Source organism: Caloenas nicobarica, chromosome 5 (genome assembly GCF_036013445.1).
Source record: "Caloenas nicobarica isolate bCalNic1 chromosome 5, bCalNic1.hap1, whole genome shotgun sequence".
NCBI lineage: Eukaryota > Metazoa > Chordata > Aves > Columbiformes > Columbidae > Caloenas > Caloenas nicobarica.
Window position 1 is genome coordinate 42098733 of NC_088249.1, and position 21092 is coordinate 42119824.

Sequence of the window (21092 nt, forward strand, 5' to 3'; positions counted from 1 at the left end):
TTTGCAGGTGACACAATCAGGGTAACAAGGAAAAAAAAAGATTGACTGAAAAAAACTTAGAACATGCCAAGTGAATTTCAGCTATACATTTATCACCTAACATGCACTGTGATACACATGAGAGAAACAACTTTTAACATTACACTGGAAGTCAGGTTTTGTGAGCTGACTATGAAATGGAAACAAGACCTGACTGTTCTAATCGACATCAGTGCAATATGATCAGCTCCACTGTGGCAGGCCAGGGCTGCAGAAGCACAGGCCCTGATTGCACAACTGGCCCACATCAAGGAAAGAACAAGAACCAGTGTGGAGGTTAAGTCCCACCAAATACCAGTCGTACGCATACTAGAATCAGCAACCATGTCCCATTACAACACATTCATTTTTTTATATTAGACTCTCAAACGAGAAGTCTCGGGTCAGTACAGAGGTAAAGCACTATAATTTCCCATGCTTCTGAAATACAAATTTCATTTATTTTTCTGTGGGTGTCAAATAAATATATTTTTCCATAGCAGGTCCCCTAGTCAACGTTCCCAACTTTGTATTCTTGAGAATTATCTTCAAAACATCTACAACAATCTGTTTACAACCAGTTCGTTGTACTTGAAGGCCATTTTTTTGTGAATTCTGCTTTGATATATCACCCTCTTGATGTAGCTTAAAAAGTTTAACCCTATTACAAGTCTTGAAAGCGGGGTGGGAAGAAAAAAAAAAAAAGTGTATCTATAAGTTTTACACAAGGGAAAGCTACCAAAAGAGCAAAGCTTGAAGAAAGGCCAGGCCTTGGCTGGGGCGAGAAAGTCAAACCAAATTCTAATTTTTCCACAATCAACTGATCTGCTATTGGATGCCAAAGAGTCAAAAGTATAAGGGCAACTTGGACCAAATCATTCTTCTTTCTAGCTTGACCCTATTGCAAAGTCTTAATAATAGATTTTTATGAGTAGCCTTTTAGAATGCTTCATTATTTGAGACTTTTAGCATTTAGAAATGTGCATCTTTAAAGTTTCAAACCAGTAGATGAGTTCATTGAAAGTGTATAGCAATACTTTCTCTGATATACAAGTAATAAATAGGGAAGGTCTCCCACAGCTGGTAGCCCAACATCCTGACAACTACTCAACCCTTTCTCATCTGCAGATGGCAACTCTAACAGTACTGCAGTTTAGCGGTAGCACTAGAAGATGCAACACTAAACACAAAATAATAAATTAGCAAAAAAAAGGAAAACTGCAGCATAATTAGCTGATACACACTGAACACAAATCAGTCAGAAAATTGTAACAGATAAGTTTGTGATTTGTTTTTAAATTTATTTTGGAACAAGGCCCAGGTCAGCTTAAGTGGCACAGAAGTTTCATTCTTCAGCCTCTGCTGCACAACACTTTAGGTCTCTCACTGACAGAGATCCAATTTCAGGAGGAACACCCTGTAAAAGCCAACCTGAAAGCTACTAGAATCACAAGACTCTGACTCAGAAACGGAATAAAATATAAAGGGGCAGAGGGGGGACACGAGACCCATATTCCTGTCCAGACGCCTATAGACCCACACACTAGAGAAGATTCAATAGAAAGCACCTCCTGGTAAGGGACCCTGGAGATCCAAGACTAACACCTGCGCCCAACAACAGACCTGTAGAAATGGAGATGAGCTCATGCTTTTCACTTTAAAATCGTAATCACCTCAGGGAACGTTTTCCCCAGATCATTTTCGAGGGGAAAGCAATCCTGCACGCAGCCTCCCGAAACGCCCGCTCGAGGCACAGAAGATGCCAGGCCTGTATTTCCATCGAGGGGCGTTGGGAAGGGGCCGATCCCGGCTCCTTCACCAGCCCTCCGGCCCGCACTGTCGGCCGCCACCCAGGCAAGACCCCGGCAGCTCCCAGCCGCGCCTGGGCCCACAGTGACGACACGCCGGGGACAACCGCGGCGAAGCAGCCCGAACCGCGGCACCCTACGGGCCCCACGCCCGCGCTCCGTGGCAGCCTCGGCGAGCGGCACCCCTTAAGCCTCTACAGCGCGGCGCGGTACAGGCCGCGGCCTCCCGCCGTTAGCGGTCGCAGCGCCCGCCCCCCCAGCCACGAGACCGGCTCCAGACGAAGCCCGAGGAGCCCGGTCGTTCCCGCAGAGGGATGTCAGCGCCGCTCGGGACCGCGCCGCCGCCCACTCCCCAGGTGAGGCGGGGGAGGCTCAGGCCCAGCGGCTGAGGAAGGCCCACCCCGCCCTCCTACGGGCCCAGGGAGCCGCGGCGGACAGAGGGAAGGGCCGAGCCCCCACTGGGGAAGAGACAACGACAGCGACTCTCACCCGGGAACCGGCGGGTCGGGCGCGGCGAGTGTCCGGCCGCTCCTCGGCAGGGTTTGAAATCGCTAACACCGCCCGCACCTCCCAGTGTCCTCAGTGCCCATTGGCCGACGCCGGGCCCACCCACGCCCGCACCCGCTGACTTTATTGGTCCGTTTGAATCCGGCAGCAGCCACGCGTGCTCCGCGCCCTCCCGAGGCGGCTGCTGGGCGCTGCGGGCCCGGCCGCGGGGAGAGCGCCCCGGCACGGCGGTGATGTTAGGAGGCTCGGGCACCGCTGGAGCACGCCAGGGAAGGAGGCCGCTGCGCCCACCCGCCCCGCGGTGCTTAGGGGAGACTCGGGCCCCTCGGCGGCCCCACGGGCCCGGGGAGCGTGTGGGGCGGCGGCGGGGCCCGCAGTGCCCGGCGCCGGCCTGAGGCAGCCGTGCTGGGCCGCAGAACCCGTCCCCTTTTACAGGTGTGGTGATGGCAGGTGTGTTAGGACAAGGGGAGCAAAGGAGCAAGAAGGGAAAGGGGCTCCTGGCTGCGTTCAGCTTCCAGGAGCAGGTTGGGCTTTCTCTTCTTTAGTATTTTTACTCTGAGCTTGCAAAGCAGTAACTGTGTTGTGGCAGCCGTGTGTTATCCCTCCAGTTTCTTCACTTCAGCTGAAGTGAGGGAAAAATTCTTAGGGGTAATCACAATAGAAGACAAGTGTGCCATCAACACAGCTGCAATTAATCTTACAAGGCCACCTCTGCCCACCACATTGCAGAAGCATTACCAATTTTTTTTTTTTTACTAAAGTGCAATGATCATATTTTTGCATGACCTCAAGGAAGTCACTTTTGCACTACCCTTCAATGGTGAGATGAGCAGGAATAAAGCTGGTTTAAAGGGTTTTGGTAATTCTTCCATCATAAGGAGACAGAATGAGGTAAGAGATTAGCAGCAGTACTGCAGTGTCAGTTACTACTGAATGTTTCGTTCACTATTTGGTCTTTTGCATCATTTAAACTCTTATAAAAAATGCAACAGAATCCTGAACAAAACCCCTTACAGACAGAACAACAGCTCTTCTTCAGAGCTTTATTTACCACTGGGTAGAGGCTGGAGACCGGTACAGTCCTAATACTTACCAAAGAGATGAACATCCTTTTCTGCTGTTGCCATGTTAAAATGGTAACAAGGAGGAAAAGAAGCAAGGTGGGTGCAGGGTGAGAGGTATTATGTGTGTGCAAGAATTTGCACAAGTGTGTGAGTGTGATTCAAAGCTGTAGTGGCAGAAGCAGTCTGGGAACTCCACTTTCAAAGGAGAGTCCAAATAACATGTATGATTCACAACCAAAAGCCAGGCAGAGTGGTTAAGAAAAGCTAAATTTATATTAAATTATCATCAACCCCTAAAATACTGAACACAGTGGTTAAATAACTCCAGAAAGTCCAATGTCTCCGGTGAGTAACGTTAAAACCATTACACAGGAACACACAGAAATCACTGACGTTAGCTCAGGACAGACAGGAGAGAGGTTTGCTTTTTACATAGTAAATCAGTGCGCAAGAGATCATCCTCCAGTGGCCCTTCTACATTCTTAACATCCTAAGTGCAACGAGGGTCTTTTCTTCCCCAGAATGGGGAACCATGATGCACCCCGCAGGCAGCATCTCACTGGGGCTGTCTCTAGGAGAAATAAACTAATTTCTGTCCACCTCACTAGCAGAGGAGAGGCCATGGGACATTTTATTGCTTCTTTTTGCCATAATCATTTGAGGAAGGAAGCAGAGAGCAGTTAGGCTGGAGTGTGCAGGGTCTCTCCTAAGAAGCTGCAGAGAATATTTAGTTAAGTGGAGATCACAAGCACCATGAGTTGTTGTAAAGACTGACTGGGTTTTCTTTTTCATTCTGCACTTGCGACTCGGACAGCAATTATTTTGACAGGCTGACTGAACCTCAAGTGACATATCCAGGCAGATGTTTTCCTTCACCTCTATCACACCTCAGGATTTTGGTGCACGCAAAAGAAACCCTGCTCTCCTAGAAGTCAGAGCCTTCCTCCCTTCATCCACCCACTCACTCCCGGCTCTGATGCCCCCGCCCCTACACATGCTTTCTGTTCAAGTCTATTCTTCTGCCTACGCTTCAGCCCTCTGGTGTTGTCCCTGCACGAGGCAGCTTAGGCAAAGTCTGTGTCAGTGATACACATTCCCTTCTCAGTTCTGTCGAGTCCACGCCTCAATCCAGAAGTGCATCTGCCCAAAAAACCACAATGCTTCCCAGGCTGGAGTCAAATAAATAATTAAATAAAAATTTAATTTAAAAAAAATCCCTTTGTGAGTAGGGAAGAGTCCCACATAAACACAGGGAGATGTCCAAGCCTTAGTTCCAGTTCATTTTCCACAGGAATATATACCAGTCAGCCCAATGGTGCAGTTACAGAGTTTCAAGCCACCTAGCCAGGTCAAAGCTGCAACCTTCCCCTTTCTGCAAAGCTACCTCTGCTGTAAAACATACAGCCAACCCACTGGCAACTATTGTGTTTTTCAGGGGTAGCAGGACTGTTAGTATATGAACACGGTTAGAGCAGAGCAGGATGGATTTTCCTTTTTTTTTTTTTCTTTTTAACCAGCTGGAAAAAATATTACACAGGAGATGCATCCTCCCCAGGCCCCAGAATGTGCTTTGCTCTCTTTACACCACAGGTGGGAATGTGTATTTGACCTCCTCCCAAGAGATAAAGAGGCTACAGAATTTGCCATGAGGGATTCTTCACTGCAAAGTTCTGCTTCCGAGTATGTGGCTTAGTACTTAATATTTTACTATGATAGTAACCGTATGACTTGAGGTGTTAATGTAAATCTCACTTTTGAAGAAGCATCAAGAGATATTTTATCTTTTTTTCCCCTCTGAAACAAGAGATGACAAGTCAAGAGAATATGAAAAGGTGGCAATAGCCTGTGGGAGCATGCAAGCCCCAGCTCCAGATGCTGCTGGGGTGTAAATGCAAGGGTGGGATTACATCCCCCCAGAGGGGGCAAAGGCCTTGGAGACCAGAGAACAACTGAGGCTCATGCAGCTGATGGGAAAAAATGACTTGGCAAGGAGAGCTATTTAGTGGTAACGGAAGAGCTTAAAGTGCAATTCTATTTGATAAACAACTCTTAAAATGGCCCTTACAGCTCCCTCGTTATTGTCTCCTATCCTAGGTCAAATGGGCTCAGCCTGATAATAAAGAAGTTCCTAACTGTCCGCACTGAGCACTCCCCTGGGAAATACTCGACCTAGGAATTCTCACTTTTCCCTCATTACAGTAATCAAAGGTCCTAAAGGCCAAGAGAATTGGGGCCTTGCAGAATTGGGACTGGTGGGAACTTAGCAAATTTTCTTTTTTCTTTCTTTTTTTTAATATCAGTTATGCAAAGACAAGCATAGAATTTGGGTCTTGCTGAGATCCATTTCCTCCCATTATCTCTGTAGAGCTAAGAGCAATACCAGTCTCGTCTTTCCTCATGTACAGCACTCTGACTCCAGTACCCACAGGGAGCAGCTCTGAAAGGGCCATTTGCTGACTCTCATTTTTCCAGAGCAGAAACATGTTTTAACAGGAAAGAGGAGAACAGGAGCAGTGTCTACTGCCAGCAACAGACACAGCGCTCCAATCTGAGCATTCCTTTGAGTTTTTACTAGCAGATGGGAAAGCAAGCAGTGATGCTCTCATGAAGCGAGTCACAGCAACTGTGGTTACCTACTTTGTGCCTTTAAAAGGTGACCTGATGCTGTGCCAGGGTCCCCTTGAGCCCCAAAGTATACTCCATCTATTCCAAGACCTCTCTCAAGTCAGAGACCACTCAACACAAAGCCTCAAAGAGTGCTGCTAGTGCTGGCATGACTAGGAGAACTTCTGTGACCAGGAGCTAGTGATGAGGCAGCTCTGCTCTCTTCATGGGCATCGATCATGACCTGGATGGCACAGGACTTGGCGGTTGCCAGAGAACACAGAATCTGAACCAGATTCAGGCCAGAGGAGTCACCACAAAAGTTAACGTGGCAGCTTCCAGGAAAAGGGAACATATAAATAAACCACAGACAGTGAAAATGAGCCAAAAGGGTCTCTGGGTTCCAACCCACCCATCTTCCCTCTCCAACCACAACAGCACAGCTGCCCAGGCTCCTTGCTAAAAGGCAAACACAGTCTCTGGGCCCCTCGCAAGAGAGGCTGGTCTCTGCGCCCTTCCTTGCCTAGCAGGCAGAGTCCCGTTTTTTGTGCAGAGCAGAGGCGAGGGAGGGTACGAGCATTTCCAAAGTCACGCGTACTTTAGACCTCACTCTCCGTGGAGGGCTTGCGTTGGTGTTTCCAGCCTGTGTCTGGGAGTGAGCCACGCCGTTCAGGAGTGGCTGCTGCTGTGTTAACGCTGCTGCATTCAGACTGTTCTTCCTGTAGCAGCTGCTCAGTTTCAGTGTCATCCAGTGAACCAGAACTAGCCTGGATAGAGACCGTGTCTGTCTTCATGCAGACGTGGTCCCGGAGGATCCCTCCTCGGGAGCTCCGAATCTGCTTAAGGTCATCCCACTCGGAATCATCACTGGATAAAAGGCATATCCCCTCCACAATCTTGATCTTCTCCTTGGTGTAGCTGTGGTCAGGACCAGCCTAGGAAGCAGACAGATGAATGAAAAAAAACTAATACATCTATGGAAAAATATGGGAAAGAGCAAAGCAGAGCTGGAATGTAGACAGTGAAGCAGACAAAAGGCTGGACCTCCATGGAAATAGCCACTGGCTTTGACTGTCACAATGGCAGAACCCGTTCTAAGTTTCCCTTCAATTCTTCACCACCTGAGACAAACCCTCCCTGCAAGAGCTATCATTACAAACTCCAAGAGCCTTCAAATCATGGAAAGGGAATGAGGATGAGCTGGCTCTTCAACTATATGTATTCCCTGATAGTAGGGAATAAGAACACCACTGAGTGTAAGGAGAAAGCGGGGCGGGGGGGGGGGGGGGGCGGGGGCGGGGAAGAGGGGGGAAGCAGTAACAGCCAGCAGACTTCATGGTAAAAGAAGGCAGGGAATCAATTCTAGATCTGCAATATCTTCACATCTGAGTCATTCTAGATTGATCTCTCAGGAAAGCACAGCTGGAATACCACTGTTGAGTCCAAGTCTCCCAGTGACACAGGGGAAGGAGATTATAGGGAAACAGCAGGAATGATCAGAGCCTAAAGGGACCGCACTGAGATTAAAGTAATGAAATCTAACTTGGCCCACTCACAACATTAGAACATGTGACCTATCTCTGAGGAGAAAGTGGAGGGGGTGGGAAATATACATCTGGATCTATCTAAGACCAGCAGAATTAAGGGAAAGTGGAAAGGATTTAGATTCTTAGATAAATAATCCTGGCTTATCCTTAGTAGACAAGGCTAGAATGGCAGGGAAGTTTGGGAAATCTATTAGACAGTACCTTTGGAAGACAAAGCCTGGGAAAGCTCTCCTCTGCATAAGTCTTGCTGTGATCCCTGCTAGATGAACTAAGTGATCTAACAGATTATCTTTTTCAAATCTCACATACAGAGTATGAGTAGCCAAAGCATCTGCCATGGAGAACTACCTATACTTTCTTGATAGACAGTAGAGCTGGTTTAAGGACTTAAAAGCAGGGGAGAAAAACAAGAACAATTAGTATGGGACAGTGCTTGAGCCACACAACAGAGCTTGAGTGAGGGAGGCAGGATCAAACACATACATAGAGTAGTGATACCTGATGTGAGGATGTGGACGGAAATCAGAAGAGGGAAGATGAGAAGCTATCTGAGTGATAAGAAAGCTTCTGAGGAGAAAACAGAGGAGAAACTAAGTGCTGCAAGATACCATATTAAACCCTCTTCATCCTGCGGCACACAGGGCAGACCTCTGCAGGGCCTTTAAAATGCTCCACTTAACAAGGGCTCTGGTTCTCTCTCTGTCCCACCCCTTCCAGACAGTGCACAGCCAGAAGCCACATTGTTGTTACCAAACCCCTTCCGGCTGCCTGGTTCCCCAGTGACTGTCCAAAGCCACCTTGGTGCAACAGTCACTCATCAGGACTGTGTCCAGGGAAGACAACTCCCTTCGACTCCTGTACTTCAAGGCCCAGCACCCAATACAAATAAAATACAAGACACTGTGTGAGTGGGGGAGAAGCAGAGAGCTAAAGACAGATCTAATTTGGTACAGCTCACTGGGGAAGAAGTGCTACTGGTTGATCTCCATAAGAGCCTGAGCAATTCACTGAAGCTGGCCTCCTGTCCTAGAGGTAAATGCTGACAAGTTGCAATATTTTCACATACTAAGGCCTGTAATACTCAACAGCAGCTTGAGCTGGGCTCCCATGTCCTTAGTAGCAGCTCTTACCTCTTTCTTATAGCACAACTGATTGTACATGGTTGGTTTGGGAATTGCTTCGATCTTCACCTCCTGGGTAGATGTCCGATATGAGGGATTACTGTAGGTCAGGTTCCCCAAGCCAGGGTCCGTGAACTTGGACTTATTATGCCTAGAGGGAAAGAGCTGTCAGAAAAGACATAGGTCCCTGCTGCCAGGATAGAAATTTCCTGAGTGCTCAGCAAGTGGAAATCTCCAGCAATCTTCACTGTCCCTCAGAGAAAGAGAATGCTGACTTTACCTGGCTCTTCAGCTACCGGTGCATTCACCATCTACCAGTACAGCAAGGTACTGCCATGTCAGCACAAAAGCTATACTGGCAGTAACTGGTGAAGCTATCTGGCAGAAAGCACATGAGCTCACACATATACTGAGACATGAATTATCTCACATCCCTGTCCACAACTCATAAGCTCTCTGCAGAAAATTTAGCCAATACGGCTTGAAATAATAGTTGCATGCCCAACACTTCAAAGGCACAGGACTCAAACCTTGCAAATAAAATCAAACACTGCTTCTAATCGAGAACAAAGGAATTGTAAATGACAATAAAGAAAGATATGTGCTTTCAGCAACTTTCTTCTCCTACAACCCTAGATTTTACTATTGGCCAGGAGAGGGCGAAAAAGATCACTTACCTATATACAACTAAAGCAGCAATAAGCAGCAAAATAAACAAGATGCTGAGAAGACCTCCAATAATATAGCTGACATGCAGTCCTTCCCCTGAAAGTGAACAGCAAAGGTAATTTATGCACTCTCCATAACTTCCACAGGGTAATACTGACCTCACTGTAACACCTAATACACCATATAGAAATATGTAAAGTAAAATGTCAGCACATCAAGGTTTAGCAGAGGGTTTTGTTTGGCTTCATATGAAACCAAACATATGTAACCCTTTGTCCCACCCAGGCCCTAGAAAACTGAGGAGCATTAAGATCTTAGCATTGGGGTTGGATAAAGATGAGTTAGACCCCCTTGCTGACAGGTTCTTCCTGCAATGGGTAGCAATTACCCCAGTCAACCATCCTCAACTAAAGACAAAGGGGACGGTGAAGAAGAGTATCATTAATGGGAAGAGCCCAATAAATGAGGTATGGGATGAAAGAAAACAGAACTATTCTTCAGACCAAAGCGTCATATGGAGAAGTCCCATATATGCTAAATAAACATGTGTGACTGATGTTCATTCTTAGACACACTGCTCTGCTCAGACAGCATTTGAGTAATTCAAGTCTGAGATTCAGAAGTTTGAGTTTCATACCCTATATACTGGAAATGCCCTGGACATATCTGGAGCAACAACCCTGGTGGAGAAGAGTTAAAGAAAAGGAACTCACCCATGGTTGCCAACACTGCCTCGTTGGTATGGGTACACAAGCCTCGCCTAGCATCTTTGTCTGAGCAGCTGAATGACAGAAGGACAGTTAGTTACTCAAAGTAGTATCGACAGTGTCAAAGGGATCAAAAGACAGGATGGGACAGGCTAGCACTGATATCCCTTCCATTTCCAGTTCAACAACAGAAGCCTTGCCTTATCTTCTTCAATATCCTTCTGTATCCAGAGGGTCGAGGGTCATATACATATCTACAGGGAAGTGTGAGTGTATATAATATATATAAAGTATAGGTCTGCAATATCTTTATATCTGATGCATTCTAGATTCACCTCTTGGGTACATAGGTGCATACATATACCTAGCTGTCAGAACACAAATTTCAGCATCAGTGCTGAAGAAAGAAATCAGAACATCCTAGAACGAGCAAACATCTTTCTGTCCAACACATCATACTCAATAAAGCGAAAGTTTTGCCTTGTAAATAACCCAGCCATATATTTAAGAACATATGGGGTTTTGTTGTTGTGTGGGGTTTTTTTTGTTGTTGTATTTTGTTTGTTTTCATTGTTGTTTTTGCTGGGTAGCAGAAATAGCAGGCTGTAGGGAATTAGCAGAAAAAAGTCTCTTAACTACCTGCACTGTAACTTAAATGTTTGAGCTGCAAAGGGTCTGTTCTACCTCAAACAAGCTCTCTCTTTGTAGCCAGGGCAGAACCACTTCCTCAGATGTCTGGGTCAGGTCTGAGATGTCTCAGTGAATTAAAGCAACAGACTCTCCTCTCCTCCTCTCAGAAATAAGTTCTCAAAATTAGGAGTTCAGAAATCAATCATATTAATGATATGGTCTCAGGAGGATTTTAACACTTCAGCACAGTCAGCCTAGACACACTTTTCAACAGGACAGAAAGATCTCTGTTGAGCTGGCAAGAGATGATGCAGTGTTCTGCATTCTTTGTCAAAATGGTTTTCCCCATTATGTACGTGAATTCTGGAACTGGAATTGCCTCTTTTGGCTAGGAAAAGGTACACTTGGGTGATGACAACCAGACAGGGCCTGCATGTTGCACCTTACACAAGCTGTGACTTTCACACCCCAATTCCAAGAGAACATGAGCACTTACTTTCCTTGCACTGCTTCCAGGGATGTGAGAGGTTTGGTTGTTGAGGTTCCTACTCTGCCAGGTGGTGTCTGACTTCTCTCACTTGCACTGGTGGGTTCAGGACGAGGGGGCACCACACCAGGAACTAGAGCAACAGAGAAAAATAAGTAGGACCCCAAATTTGTGGGATAGATGAACAAGTCTGGTAAGCTATAGAGAGTTTCCAAAATGGCCTATATGAGCAGCTTTCCCATCTCAAACCCAGTCTGTCAGCAAAAAAGACAGAAGAAGGCTCTGTTGCTCACAACTGCCTTACTTCCAGTATATGACTCTGCCTAAGTTTTTATACACTGAAGAGCTTCAGATGCTCTGGTTGTCCCTGCCATTGCATAAGCAGTGGCAATGGCTCACTTATGGAAGCTACTACCCTAGTGACCCTCAGTAAACTCACTAGTAGAACACGGCCGCCCATCTGGTTCATCCGGACATGCGCAGACAAAGTCAGAAGCCCTGGCAAAGCAGAGGTGAGTGCAGCCTCCATTGTTCACTCCGCAAGCATTAGTACCTGGAAGGAACAAGCAAGTTGCTAGAGATGTTGTAGATAACCAGGTAGGAGCTCAGAGCAACAACTTTTCTTCCAGCTCAGCCAGAGACACTTCCTAGAACTCCAGCAAGTTACTATGCTCTGGCCCATGCCCTTCATCTGACTGCTAAGAAAGTGATGACAATAGCCAGACACTGGTAGAATTAGGGCAATATTGAAAGGAAGGCACTGGAAATCATTAGACAGGAGGTCAGTCAACACAGCTGAACAGTTCAAAAAAGAAAAAAAAAAGCTCACATTCTTCTGTTTTAACACAATGTCAGATGAACACCACAGGGAGTGATGTTTGCTAATCAAAGCTGTAACAGAACACTATTAAGATGTACTTAACTCAGTTGTCACAGGCAGACAAGGAATGTGCCAAGGGAAGGTGCATTAACCATCTGAGTACAAGAAAGGATGCCAATCTTGCTTGACATCTACAGCACCACAGTTGTTCCAGAGTGCTTTTTGTCTCCAATTAACATTTGCCTGAATCAATGTTCTCCTGTTTACCTGTCTGTCTCTGAGGTGAAACCACAATGATATCCATCAGTCCCTCAACATTGGCCAGGACTGTCTCTTTGTTCCGCCCAGAGTATTTGTCCACTCTCTGGATAGATTTGGTTTGCCAGTCAGTCCAGTATATCCATCTATCCTGCTGCTCAGGGACCCAGCAAAGAAAAAGCACAGCCATTAGCATGTTTAGCCATGTAGACACAGGATACCCATAAAACACATCCCCAGTGGCAGAAGGCCCCAAACAAAGGCCTTTTCAACCCCCTCCCCTCTTGTCATAAAGCAGATGACTGTCTACACCCCACAGGAGTTCAGACAAACTTTATTCGCTAGCTCCACAGAGAAGTTAAGTACTATCCCCTCAGTCATCTTGGTTTCCCCAGACTATAAGATTTCCCTGTCCCCAGGCTCCACTGTCCAACTCATCAGCATGTCAGGGAGAATGGTAGCAGCAGGAAAATCTTACCTGTGTCAGAGCAAAGGGATGTGACACCTGGCTGACCAGCACTTGCCGTAGCTTCCCATTGAGATCACAACTCTCTATGCGATCAAGATGTGCATCCACCCAGTAAATTCTGGAGGAACAGGGAAAGATGTGAGCTTCCATCTATACAATCCCTCTTTCCTTTCTAGTAATTTGCTAGCCAATATGGATCAGAGGAAAAAAAAAAAAGCACAACACCAAACCCCACAACCCTACTCCAATAAACCAAGCTAAGGAGGCATAAAAAAATGATTACATCCCTTAACTCTATGCAAGTATAAGAAAATCTTTCACTGACCTCCTGGTGTCATAATCCAAAGTCAATCCATTTGGCCATCCTAGGTCAGTGTTAATCAGGATTTTACGTTCAGAGCCATCCAAGTTTGCCCGTTCAATTTTAGCAATGTGACCCCAATCTGTCCAGAAGAGGTATCTGAAGAGATAAAAGGCAAGTGTAAGAAGAAAAGGACATTTTGTTTAGCTTTAGTTATGAATTTAACTGCCGGATTCTTCAAGTTCAAAAAAGATCATGTGGTCTGCACCTTGCTTCTCCCAGCTATCTGCCCGACGTTCAAATCCACTGTCTGCCTGATTACATCTGTCACTCAGAGGCAGCCCCTTGCTTGTACCTGCAGACTCACATGGCATATCTCCCTCCCACAAACCTCCTCTTCCAATCTGCCTCTGCACAGCCCTTTTTCCAGCCCCACCAATAGCCCGTACTTACCCCTTCTTGGGAAAGACAGCAATGGCTCGGGGCTCATCCAGGCTGTTGTTGATCAGCACTTTCCTGGAGCTTCCATCCAGTCTAGCTACCTCTATGGTATTGCGTCCTGTGTCTGTCCAGTAGAGGTTTCTGGCAACCCAGTCTACTGCCAGGCCATCTGTGGTCTTCAGACCCTGACCAATGACAGTTTCCATGTTGCTGCCATTCAGATCAGACCGCCTGGATGGAAATCAATGACAAATGGCAGTGAGGGACAGGTAGCTTCCAGAAAGCCTTCACACCTCCACATGTGATCCCTATCAACCACCATGCTGCTACCTCCCTAATACCTTTTTCTCCACACTCTCCAGCAGACTAAACACACCATCAGCATTTAGTTCAACAATACACATGACACTGTGTACCAAAGAGAAGGTGTAAGTAGCGGTGTATTGCCAGTATCTTGGTCTCCCCAACTTAGTGACACACTCCCCAGCTCACTGCGGCACAACCAGCACCAGTAGCTGGGTTACCTGGGCACTGGCCAAGCAGATGACTGGCACCCACCTGATGACATCAAGAAATACATCTGTGTAGTAAATCTTGCCATCCACACTATCATAGTCCAGAGAAATGACATTGTTCAGCTCAGGAACAGGTATGTGCACATCTGTGTGGTCACTGGTGTCCAGTGAGATACGACGGATGGAAGCACGGCTAGAGAAAAGTAGGTATGTCTCTGGAGAGGAGTCACATGTCTGCTCATCTCTCTTCAGCTGGATGCCAGTGGGGCAGGCACAGGAGAAGCCAGTGGGGTGAGGCAAGCAAAGGTGGGAGCAGCCACCATTACGAAATCCACATTTATTGAAGCCTTTAGAAATAGGGAAATCACAGATGAAGGATCAGTGCGGTCCCAAAGACCAAAGCTTTATTTTGAGGGCTACATACATGCACAACTTGCTAGCAGCTGAGTTCATCCTCACCACCCCAGCCCTGCCAGGAATCTACAGCTCTTCATATAGAGACTGCCTCCCTGCCCTCCAAGATTTGTGGTGGGTGCATGGTTGGGCATGGAGAAGAGCAAGGCACAGACGAAGGGGGGATCATCAAGAGCAAAATCTTGACCTGCATTCCTTGCTTATCATAATTTTCCCATAGAAAAAGGAACAGCCAAATGCTGACAGATACACACAACTGCAGTTTAGCTTTATTATTGCTGCAAATGGTAATGCTGACAGAAAGATCCAACCCTGTGGGGAAGCAGCGTGACAATGCACCAGAGGCCAGGCTTACAAAGAAGCTTCTGTTTCAACTTAGCTGCACACAGTGGCAAGTAAACAAAGGCATCAGAGAAGCCTGCTGAAAATGCCTGACATATTAGGGTCATAATTTTTTTTTTTTAATTAAAAAAACCAACCCACACAAAACCACAAAAAACCCCCAAAAAACCCAACCCCAGACAGCCAGAGTTTTGGTTAGCTTTAAGTTATATTGTGAAGTTATACTGTCAACAGTGATGTTACGCTGTTAGAAGCCACAGGAGAAGCAGCGCAGAGTCTTCTGTAAAAGTACGTACTGGGGAAGTTCCACCAAAATATAGCACAGCACAACAACTCTCGCTGAAGAGCAAGGAGGCAAGATGGGGTCGTACAGGATCCACAAAGAGTAAAGTAAGGAATCTGACTCTGGTGCAGAATTGTTGAAGAGCATGATATAGGAAAAACAACTAAAGCAGCAGAGATTTTGTAGAGCGAGTGACAGACAGGAAGATGAGGCCTGCAATTGTTGGTGAAAAAAGTAACTAGAACTTGAAATAAGGTTCCAGCAACTAGCTTAAGAGGAATTAGTGCCAGTGCCAGTAGACTCTGGTGGAGCCTAATTGGGCATGACTCATTCAGTCCTCCTAAGAAAGTGGCTCTGCTGTGTATGAGAATGAGGTTGTCAATGCAATCCAGTAAAGGAAATGGAATCAAGGGGATCAAAATGCAGCAATAGACAAACACCAGACCTATGGAGCTGGGTAAATAGGGAGAAATGCAAAAATAGCTAAAGAGGGAAGAAAAAAAAGAAAACGTGATTTTTGAGAAGTTCCTCTATCACTCATGCTCTACACCAAAGAACTCTTTTCAGTGACAGGTCTGAAGGGCTCCCCTCATCACCACAGACATCCCCTGATTTGTAAGCAGCCTAGCAACTCACCCAGGGGCCGTGTCCTATCAACAGCCTGAATGTCCATGAGGCCAGGTAGGTTTGTCCTCACCAAGATGACATTGGCACCAGTGTCCTTGTCAGCCCTGTGAATGCTGCGAGTTTGCCAGTCAGTCCAGTAGATGTAGGAGTCCAGCAAAGTGAGGCCATAGGGATGTTGCACTGGAGACAGCAGGGTGTGGCGGTTAGCACCATTGAGATCTGCAGCCTCAATCCGCTAAAGAAAGAAGTAAACATCAGCCCCATACTCAAAACACTGATTCTCTCGCTAGCAATTACTATATCAAGTGGGAACCAGAGTCTAAGCAAGCGACATTATTCAAGTCCACTCTCCCCATAGCCCATACTCTCATAAAAGCTTACGTTCCTCTTGCTCTTTTGAGCTCAAGAGCTTCAAAACAGCCTCAGGCTACCAAAGACCCAATGACAAACAATGCTGAAGAACAGAATCAGACCTCAGTGTGTGCATCAGCCCAGAGCAGCTGGGACCCAGCCTTATCCACTGCCAGTCCATTAGGCCAGCCCAGGTTGTTGCTGATCAACACCACACGTCCAGAGCCATCCATCCCAGCGCGTTCCAGCTTCGCATTCTCACCCCAGTCTGTCCAGTACATATACCTGAGGAAAAACCAGCAAGTATTATGGAAACAGAGGTCAGAAGTCCTGTTCTAACTCCTAGATAGCCTCTTAACAACACTAACCCCATCTCGTGGTACAAAGCTATTGCCCGAGGGCTGTCCAGGTTCTGCCAGACCAAGACTTTCCTCATGGAGCCATCGAGGTTGCCCACTTCAATCCGGTTTGTTCCTGTATCTGTCCAATATATCTTCCTGCCAATAGCATCCACAGCCAGCCCATCTGTAGTCAACAGACCTGAGAAAACAGCAAGGTGTATTGGCCACTACTCATCCTCCCAGCTTAGTCAGGAACTTCCCATATTCCCCTTCTGCACCTCAACAGGCAGTTACTTTAGGGTTCGCTTGCCCTTCTGCCAAAAACTTAAATATTATTCTCCCAGGGTATCAGAGTCTCTCTTCTCATGCTGCATGGAGTTGAGAGGCTCACAAGCCAAAATCTCTCTCACCTGTAGTGATGATGTCCTCAAATTGTGAGCCATCAAGGGCAGCCCGGCTAATTTTCCGCAGTGTGCTGTCTGACCAGTAAACCTTTCCTGGGTGGAAGAAGAAAGAGAAGCTTAAAAAAAAGTCCAAACCAAAGCCTGAAAGGGCCATAAAAATGATCAGAGAGATGGAACACCTCTCCTGTAAGGAAAGGCTGAGAGAGTTGGGGTTGTTCAGCCTGGAGAAGAGAAGGCTCCGGGGAGACCTTATTGCGGCCTTTCAGTACTTAAAAGGGGCTGTAAGAAAGATGGGGACAGACTTTTCAGTAGGGCCTGTTGCTATACAACAAGGGGTAATAGTTTTAAAGTAAAAGAGGGGAGATTCAGGCTAGACATGAGGAACAAAATTTTTTATGATGAGCGTGGTAAAACACTGGAAAATGTTGCCCAGAGGGGCAGTAGATGCCCCATCCCTGGAAACATTCAAGGCCAGGCTGGACGGGGCTCTGAGCAACCTGATCTAGTTGAAGATGTCCCTGCTCATTGCAGGGGGGTTGGACTAGATGACCTTTGAAGGTCCCTTCCAACCCAAACTATTCTACAATTTTATGAACTAAACAGCGAAATCCTTAAAAAACAGATCCAGGTCTCTGACTACCAGCTACTCCATTCAAAACAGATCTGACTGCACAGGACTAAGAGCAGCACAGGACTATTAAGCTAGAGTTATAAACCAGTACAAATGATCTTGTTCCAGTCCTCCCCAAAATGTGTAAGAGCACTGGCACTCTGACCTTTACTCAAGGCCAAAGAACATATAACCTATTACCATCTAGTAGTATAGAGTCCCACATTTGATTCCTCAAAACATGCCAGAGGACAGCAATCAGATTATCTGCCTTACTGTACAACAGTGAGTTTACATCCAGCAGAGCATCAGATGTTTAGTATACAAAACCAGCCAGAGTCTCAGTTCTACTGCTGTAAAAGGCTTCAGCAGCAGGAGGAAAGCTTTCTTAAATCAGAAATGCATGGGAATCTATCAATGTAGCAGGCAGGTTTCTCCTGACTGGAAAGGAATATTTGCAGCACATACTAAAACCAACCAACCAATCAACAACAAAAAAACATCACGCACGCAACAACAACAAAAAAACCCGAAAAATCCACAAACACCAAACCACCACGATCCAAATTCACAACCTCCAGTAAGATCTGGATCTTTACTCAGACATTTACATATGAAGTCACTTGTCGCCTTTCAAACAGACAGTTCAATACACTAAAAAGTTCAGACCTTCACGAGGATCCACTCCAATTGCAATGGTGTTCTTCATGGTGACATTTACTGAGACAACAACATCTGCAAAGTAGGGAATATCCAGAGAGACCATTCGGATGTCAGTCCTTCTGGCGAAGATCAGAAAGCTCGTCATTCCTGCAGAGAGTTGAAAATGGACAGATGCTATGGAGAAACAAGTTCAGTCAGCCATGGGCATCATTCATTGAACGTTCTGGAGGTGACATCCACTTCAGTGGAAAAGGGGAAGTCTCAGGCAGATCTTATGGGGAGTCTGGGTACAAAAGCTTTACTGAATGTTATTGAATGCTTTTTTACATCCAAGTTGAAAAGGAGTGCACTCGTAGAAGAGTTACTTCTGCTAATATGCCTGGGAAATGGGAATTAGGAGTCAGTTTTTTCCTGCTAAGGAGAAAAAGTGGATGTACCATGGCCTGAAGCTGAGTGCCTTCCACAGTCCTCACAAAGAGGGTCCATGGGTGAAGTCTGTACAGGCCTATTAAACAATATAGCACCTTGTAGTTAAAAAAGAATCCACCTGAAGATTAGGGCAAAAGTATGGGGGAGAATGTGACATCTGGTTTAGATGACCAACATAATTTCAAGAAAAATGTCTTCTGCATCAGTCCAGTTATCAGTAAGCTTCTTCATAGTAATTCCCACTCAAATCGAAGGTACAGGCATCAAATTTTTTTCCAAGAGGTAAGCAGATAAAAAGTGAATTTTGTTTTCTAACAAGACAGGAACAAAATGTTGCTGTGATACAAAATTGCAATGAGAATCCTAACAGAGAGGACTCACCAGGGGAGCAGGTCTTGCCATCAGATTGCAGGTTGATCCCAGTAGGGCAGGTACAGCTGTAACCTTTTGGAAGAGGTGCCAAAAGGCATAGGTGACTGCAGCCTCCATTGTTAACCTCACACGCTGTATGTACTATAGGAAAGAGGATGAGAAATCCATAAGCCAGTAGCAGAGGCACAAAAAAGGGATGCATCAGCTACAGAAATGCATTCTAGTATGCCTTTAAATACCAAGCTGAGAGTTATTCTCATGCTCTCATATTCCACCCAGAGACTTAATGCATGGAGGGCGACAGATGGTCAGCTCCTTGCAAGAGAGCTGTGCCACATACCAGAACCTGAGCAAGCTCTCAGCTCAGTGTGGCTTGGGGCGAGCTCTGTACCTGGTGGCCTGTGCCGGTGGAAAACATGAATATCCATAAGATTCTCCAGATTGTCCTGCAGCGTTTCCCGAGCCTGCCCAGTCCTTCTATCTGCGCTCTGGATGCTTTTGGCCTGCCAGTCTGTCCAGTAGATTCTCTCGCCATAAAGAGTAAGTCCAAAGGGGTGAGGCAGATTGCTCCCAATCAGCACCTGGTCAGATTACCCCCAGCCCCCCGAAAAAACATTACTAAGAAGTCACTAAGGGGAAGAGGCTTCCCTTGCCCCCTCTCAACACCATATTGTACAGTCACAGCAAAAGGAGAGCGATAGGGCAACCTCAGCCCTCAAAAGGAGGTTCCCTCACACAGTTTGCAACTGAAAGGGAGCTCTTCTCTCCCAGTGAAAGCAGCTCAGCATGTCTTGATTTGGACATTTCACTTTCAACTGGAAAGAGAGGCAGAGGCCATCAGCACTCTGTGCTCTAGAATTTACACCTCAGGCTCCCAGACTCCCCCCTCAAAGATGGCTTCCTTACCTTCCTGTTGCTTCCATCCAGACTGGCATACTCGATGGTCTTCATGCCTGCATCTGCCCAGTACAAGCGCTGCAACTCATAGTCAATGGCCAAGCCGTTTGGCCATGTCAGGTTGGAGGAAATGATCACCAAGCGGTTTGAGGCATCCATACCAGCACACTCAATTTTTGGGCTGGCTCCCCAGTCGGTCCAGTACATGAACCTGAACACAAGCCCAGACAGAAGTGAATGCCTACACTCCTTCACTGCCACTATGGACAGGCCATGTTACAAACAAGAGAGCCTGGTGCCTTCAGGCCCTAGCAGAAAGCATCATTAGGCTAATATTGTACTTGTGTCCAGCCTTGGATTCTCATAATGTACCTAAGATCATACTCATATTTATATAACTTCTACTGCTCATGTGCTGGTCTAATTACAACATGGAGGAAAACTTTAAGCTAATAGTTCGAGGTCTAAAAATTAATCAATTATTTACCAGTTTCCATCATTGGCCCTTTATACTCTTTTTGCATTGGTCTTCCAGTAACCCACTCAAGGAAAGAACAGCACACTTTTACTCAAGACCTTCAATGCTTCTAAAGCAATGACTGGCAAGCTTCTTCCTATCCATCCTATCCCCAGCTCCACAAGGTCTTATGATTCAGAAGCAAAATCTGCGATTGAAACCATTTATTTCAATTACTCTACTCAGGTTTGCTTTCCATGACATAGTTGATCCCTTAATACTTTGATACAGTTCTTTGAAGCCAAGAGGCCACTAAAGTTACAGCTTGCTTAAGATTAGCAGTAATTTACCTGAGGAGATCCTTCTGACTGAACTCTGGTTGATAAGCAGAGAGCTTGAATACAGATTCAATAGGTGTGAAATAGAAACAGAAAAGATCTAGATGGCCTCATTCTCAATATTTTTGTACCACATCTTTAGTTATTATGTCTCAAGGATAAACAAGTGACACCAACGGCCAGCTCCTGTACACTATACAGCACAGCAGACAATTACCCATGCTTATCTTGTTCCACTAGCATCCAAAATCTGGTCTCTAATTTCAGTCTTTGGCAGAATGTAGAACAATAGCACCAGAGAGAAAGTCAATTGCAAAAATCAAAGACCTTTAGACATGCAAGAATTCCCATGTGATCCCAGAAAAAAAAAAAAAGAAAAAAAATAAGAGTCTCTCACCCTCCAACTGGGTCCACCACGATATCTCTAGGTCGGTCTAAGTTCTCCCAGATTAAAACAGTTCTCATGGTTCCATCTGTGTTGGAGACCTCTATCCGATCTGTTCCTACAAAAGTCAAAAGAGAGAACAAGAGAGATCAGAGATCACTGGAACCACAAGAACCAAGGCAAAAAACATCCCTACAACAATGCATTCTTCTC

At 46.1% G+C, this 21092-nt stretch overlaps 2 protein-coding genes across 7 annotated transcripts in view; both read right to left on the bottom strand.

Annotated features, from left to right (window-relative positions):
* The window catches only part of CKAP5 (cytoskeleton associated protein 5), a 56446-nt gene extending 54032 nt beyond the window's left edge, over positions 1-2414 (bottom strand). For both annotated transcript variants that reach the window (XM_065636334.1, XM_065636330.1), the window contains exon 1: positions 2316-2414. The gene's annotated coding sequence lies outside the window, so the exon portion shown is untranslated. The remainder of the gene's footprint in view (positions 1-2315) is intronic.
* A 932-nt stretch (positions 2415-3346) lies between these two features.
* LRP4 (LDL receptor related protein 4) overlaps positions 3347-21092 on the bottom strand; it is an 83987-nt gene continuing 66241 nt past the window's right edge. For 4 of the 5 annotated variants that reach the window (XM_065636336.1, XM_065636335.1, XM_065636339.1 and 1 more), the window contains 20 exons: positions 20892-20997; positions 19709-19910; positions 19194-19383; positions 18812-18943; positions 18008-18148; positions 16735-16821; positions 16352-16523; positions 16106-16268; positions 15642-15867; positions 14010-14313; positions 13464-13682; positions 13035-13169; positions 12719-12827; positions 12250-12394; positions 11602-11715; positions 11172-11295; positions 10052-10119; positions 9347-9434; positions 8679-8820; positions 3347-6936 (listed from right to left, as the gene is read on the bottom strand). In XM_065636336.1, coding sequence (XP_065492408.1) covers positions 6601-6936; positions 8679-8820; positions 9347-9434; positions 10052-10119; positions 11172-11295; positions 11602-11715; positions 12250-12394; positions 12719-12827; positions 13035-13169; positions 13464-13682; positions 14010-14313; positions 15642-15867; positions 16106-16268; positions 16352-16523; positions 16735-16821; positions 18008-18148; positions 18812-18943; positions 19194-19383; positions 19709-19910; positions 20892-20997 — 3203 coding nt within the window. In that variant the 3' untranslated portion in view covers positions 3347-6600. Of the gene's footprint in view, positions 6937-8046; positions 8116-8678; positions 8821-9346; positions 9435-10051; positions 10120-11171; positions 11296-11601; positions 11716-12249; positions 12395-12718; positions 12828-13034; positions 13170-13463; positions 13683-14009; positions 14314-15641; positions 15868-16105; positions 16269-16351; positions 16524-16734; positions 16822-18007; positions 18149-18811; positions 18944-19193; positions 19384-19708; positions 19911-20891; positions 20998-21092 lie in introns of all 5 variants that reach the window. The other variant, XM_065636337.1, reaches the window with a different exon arrangement.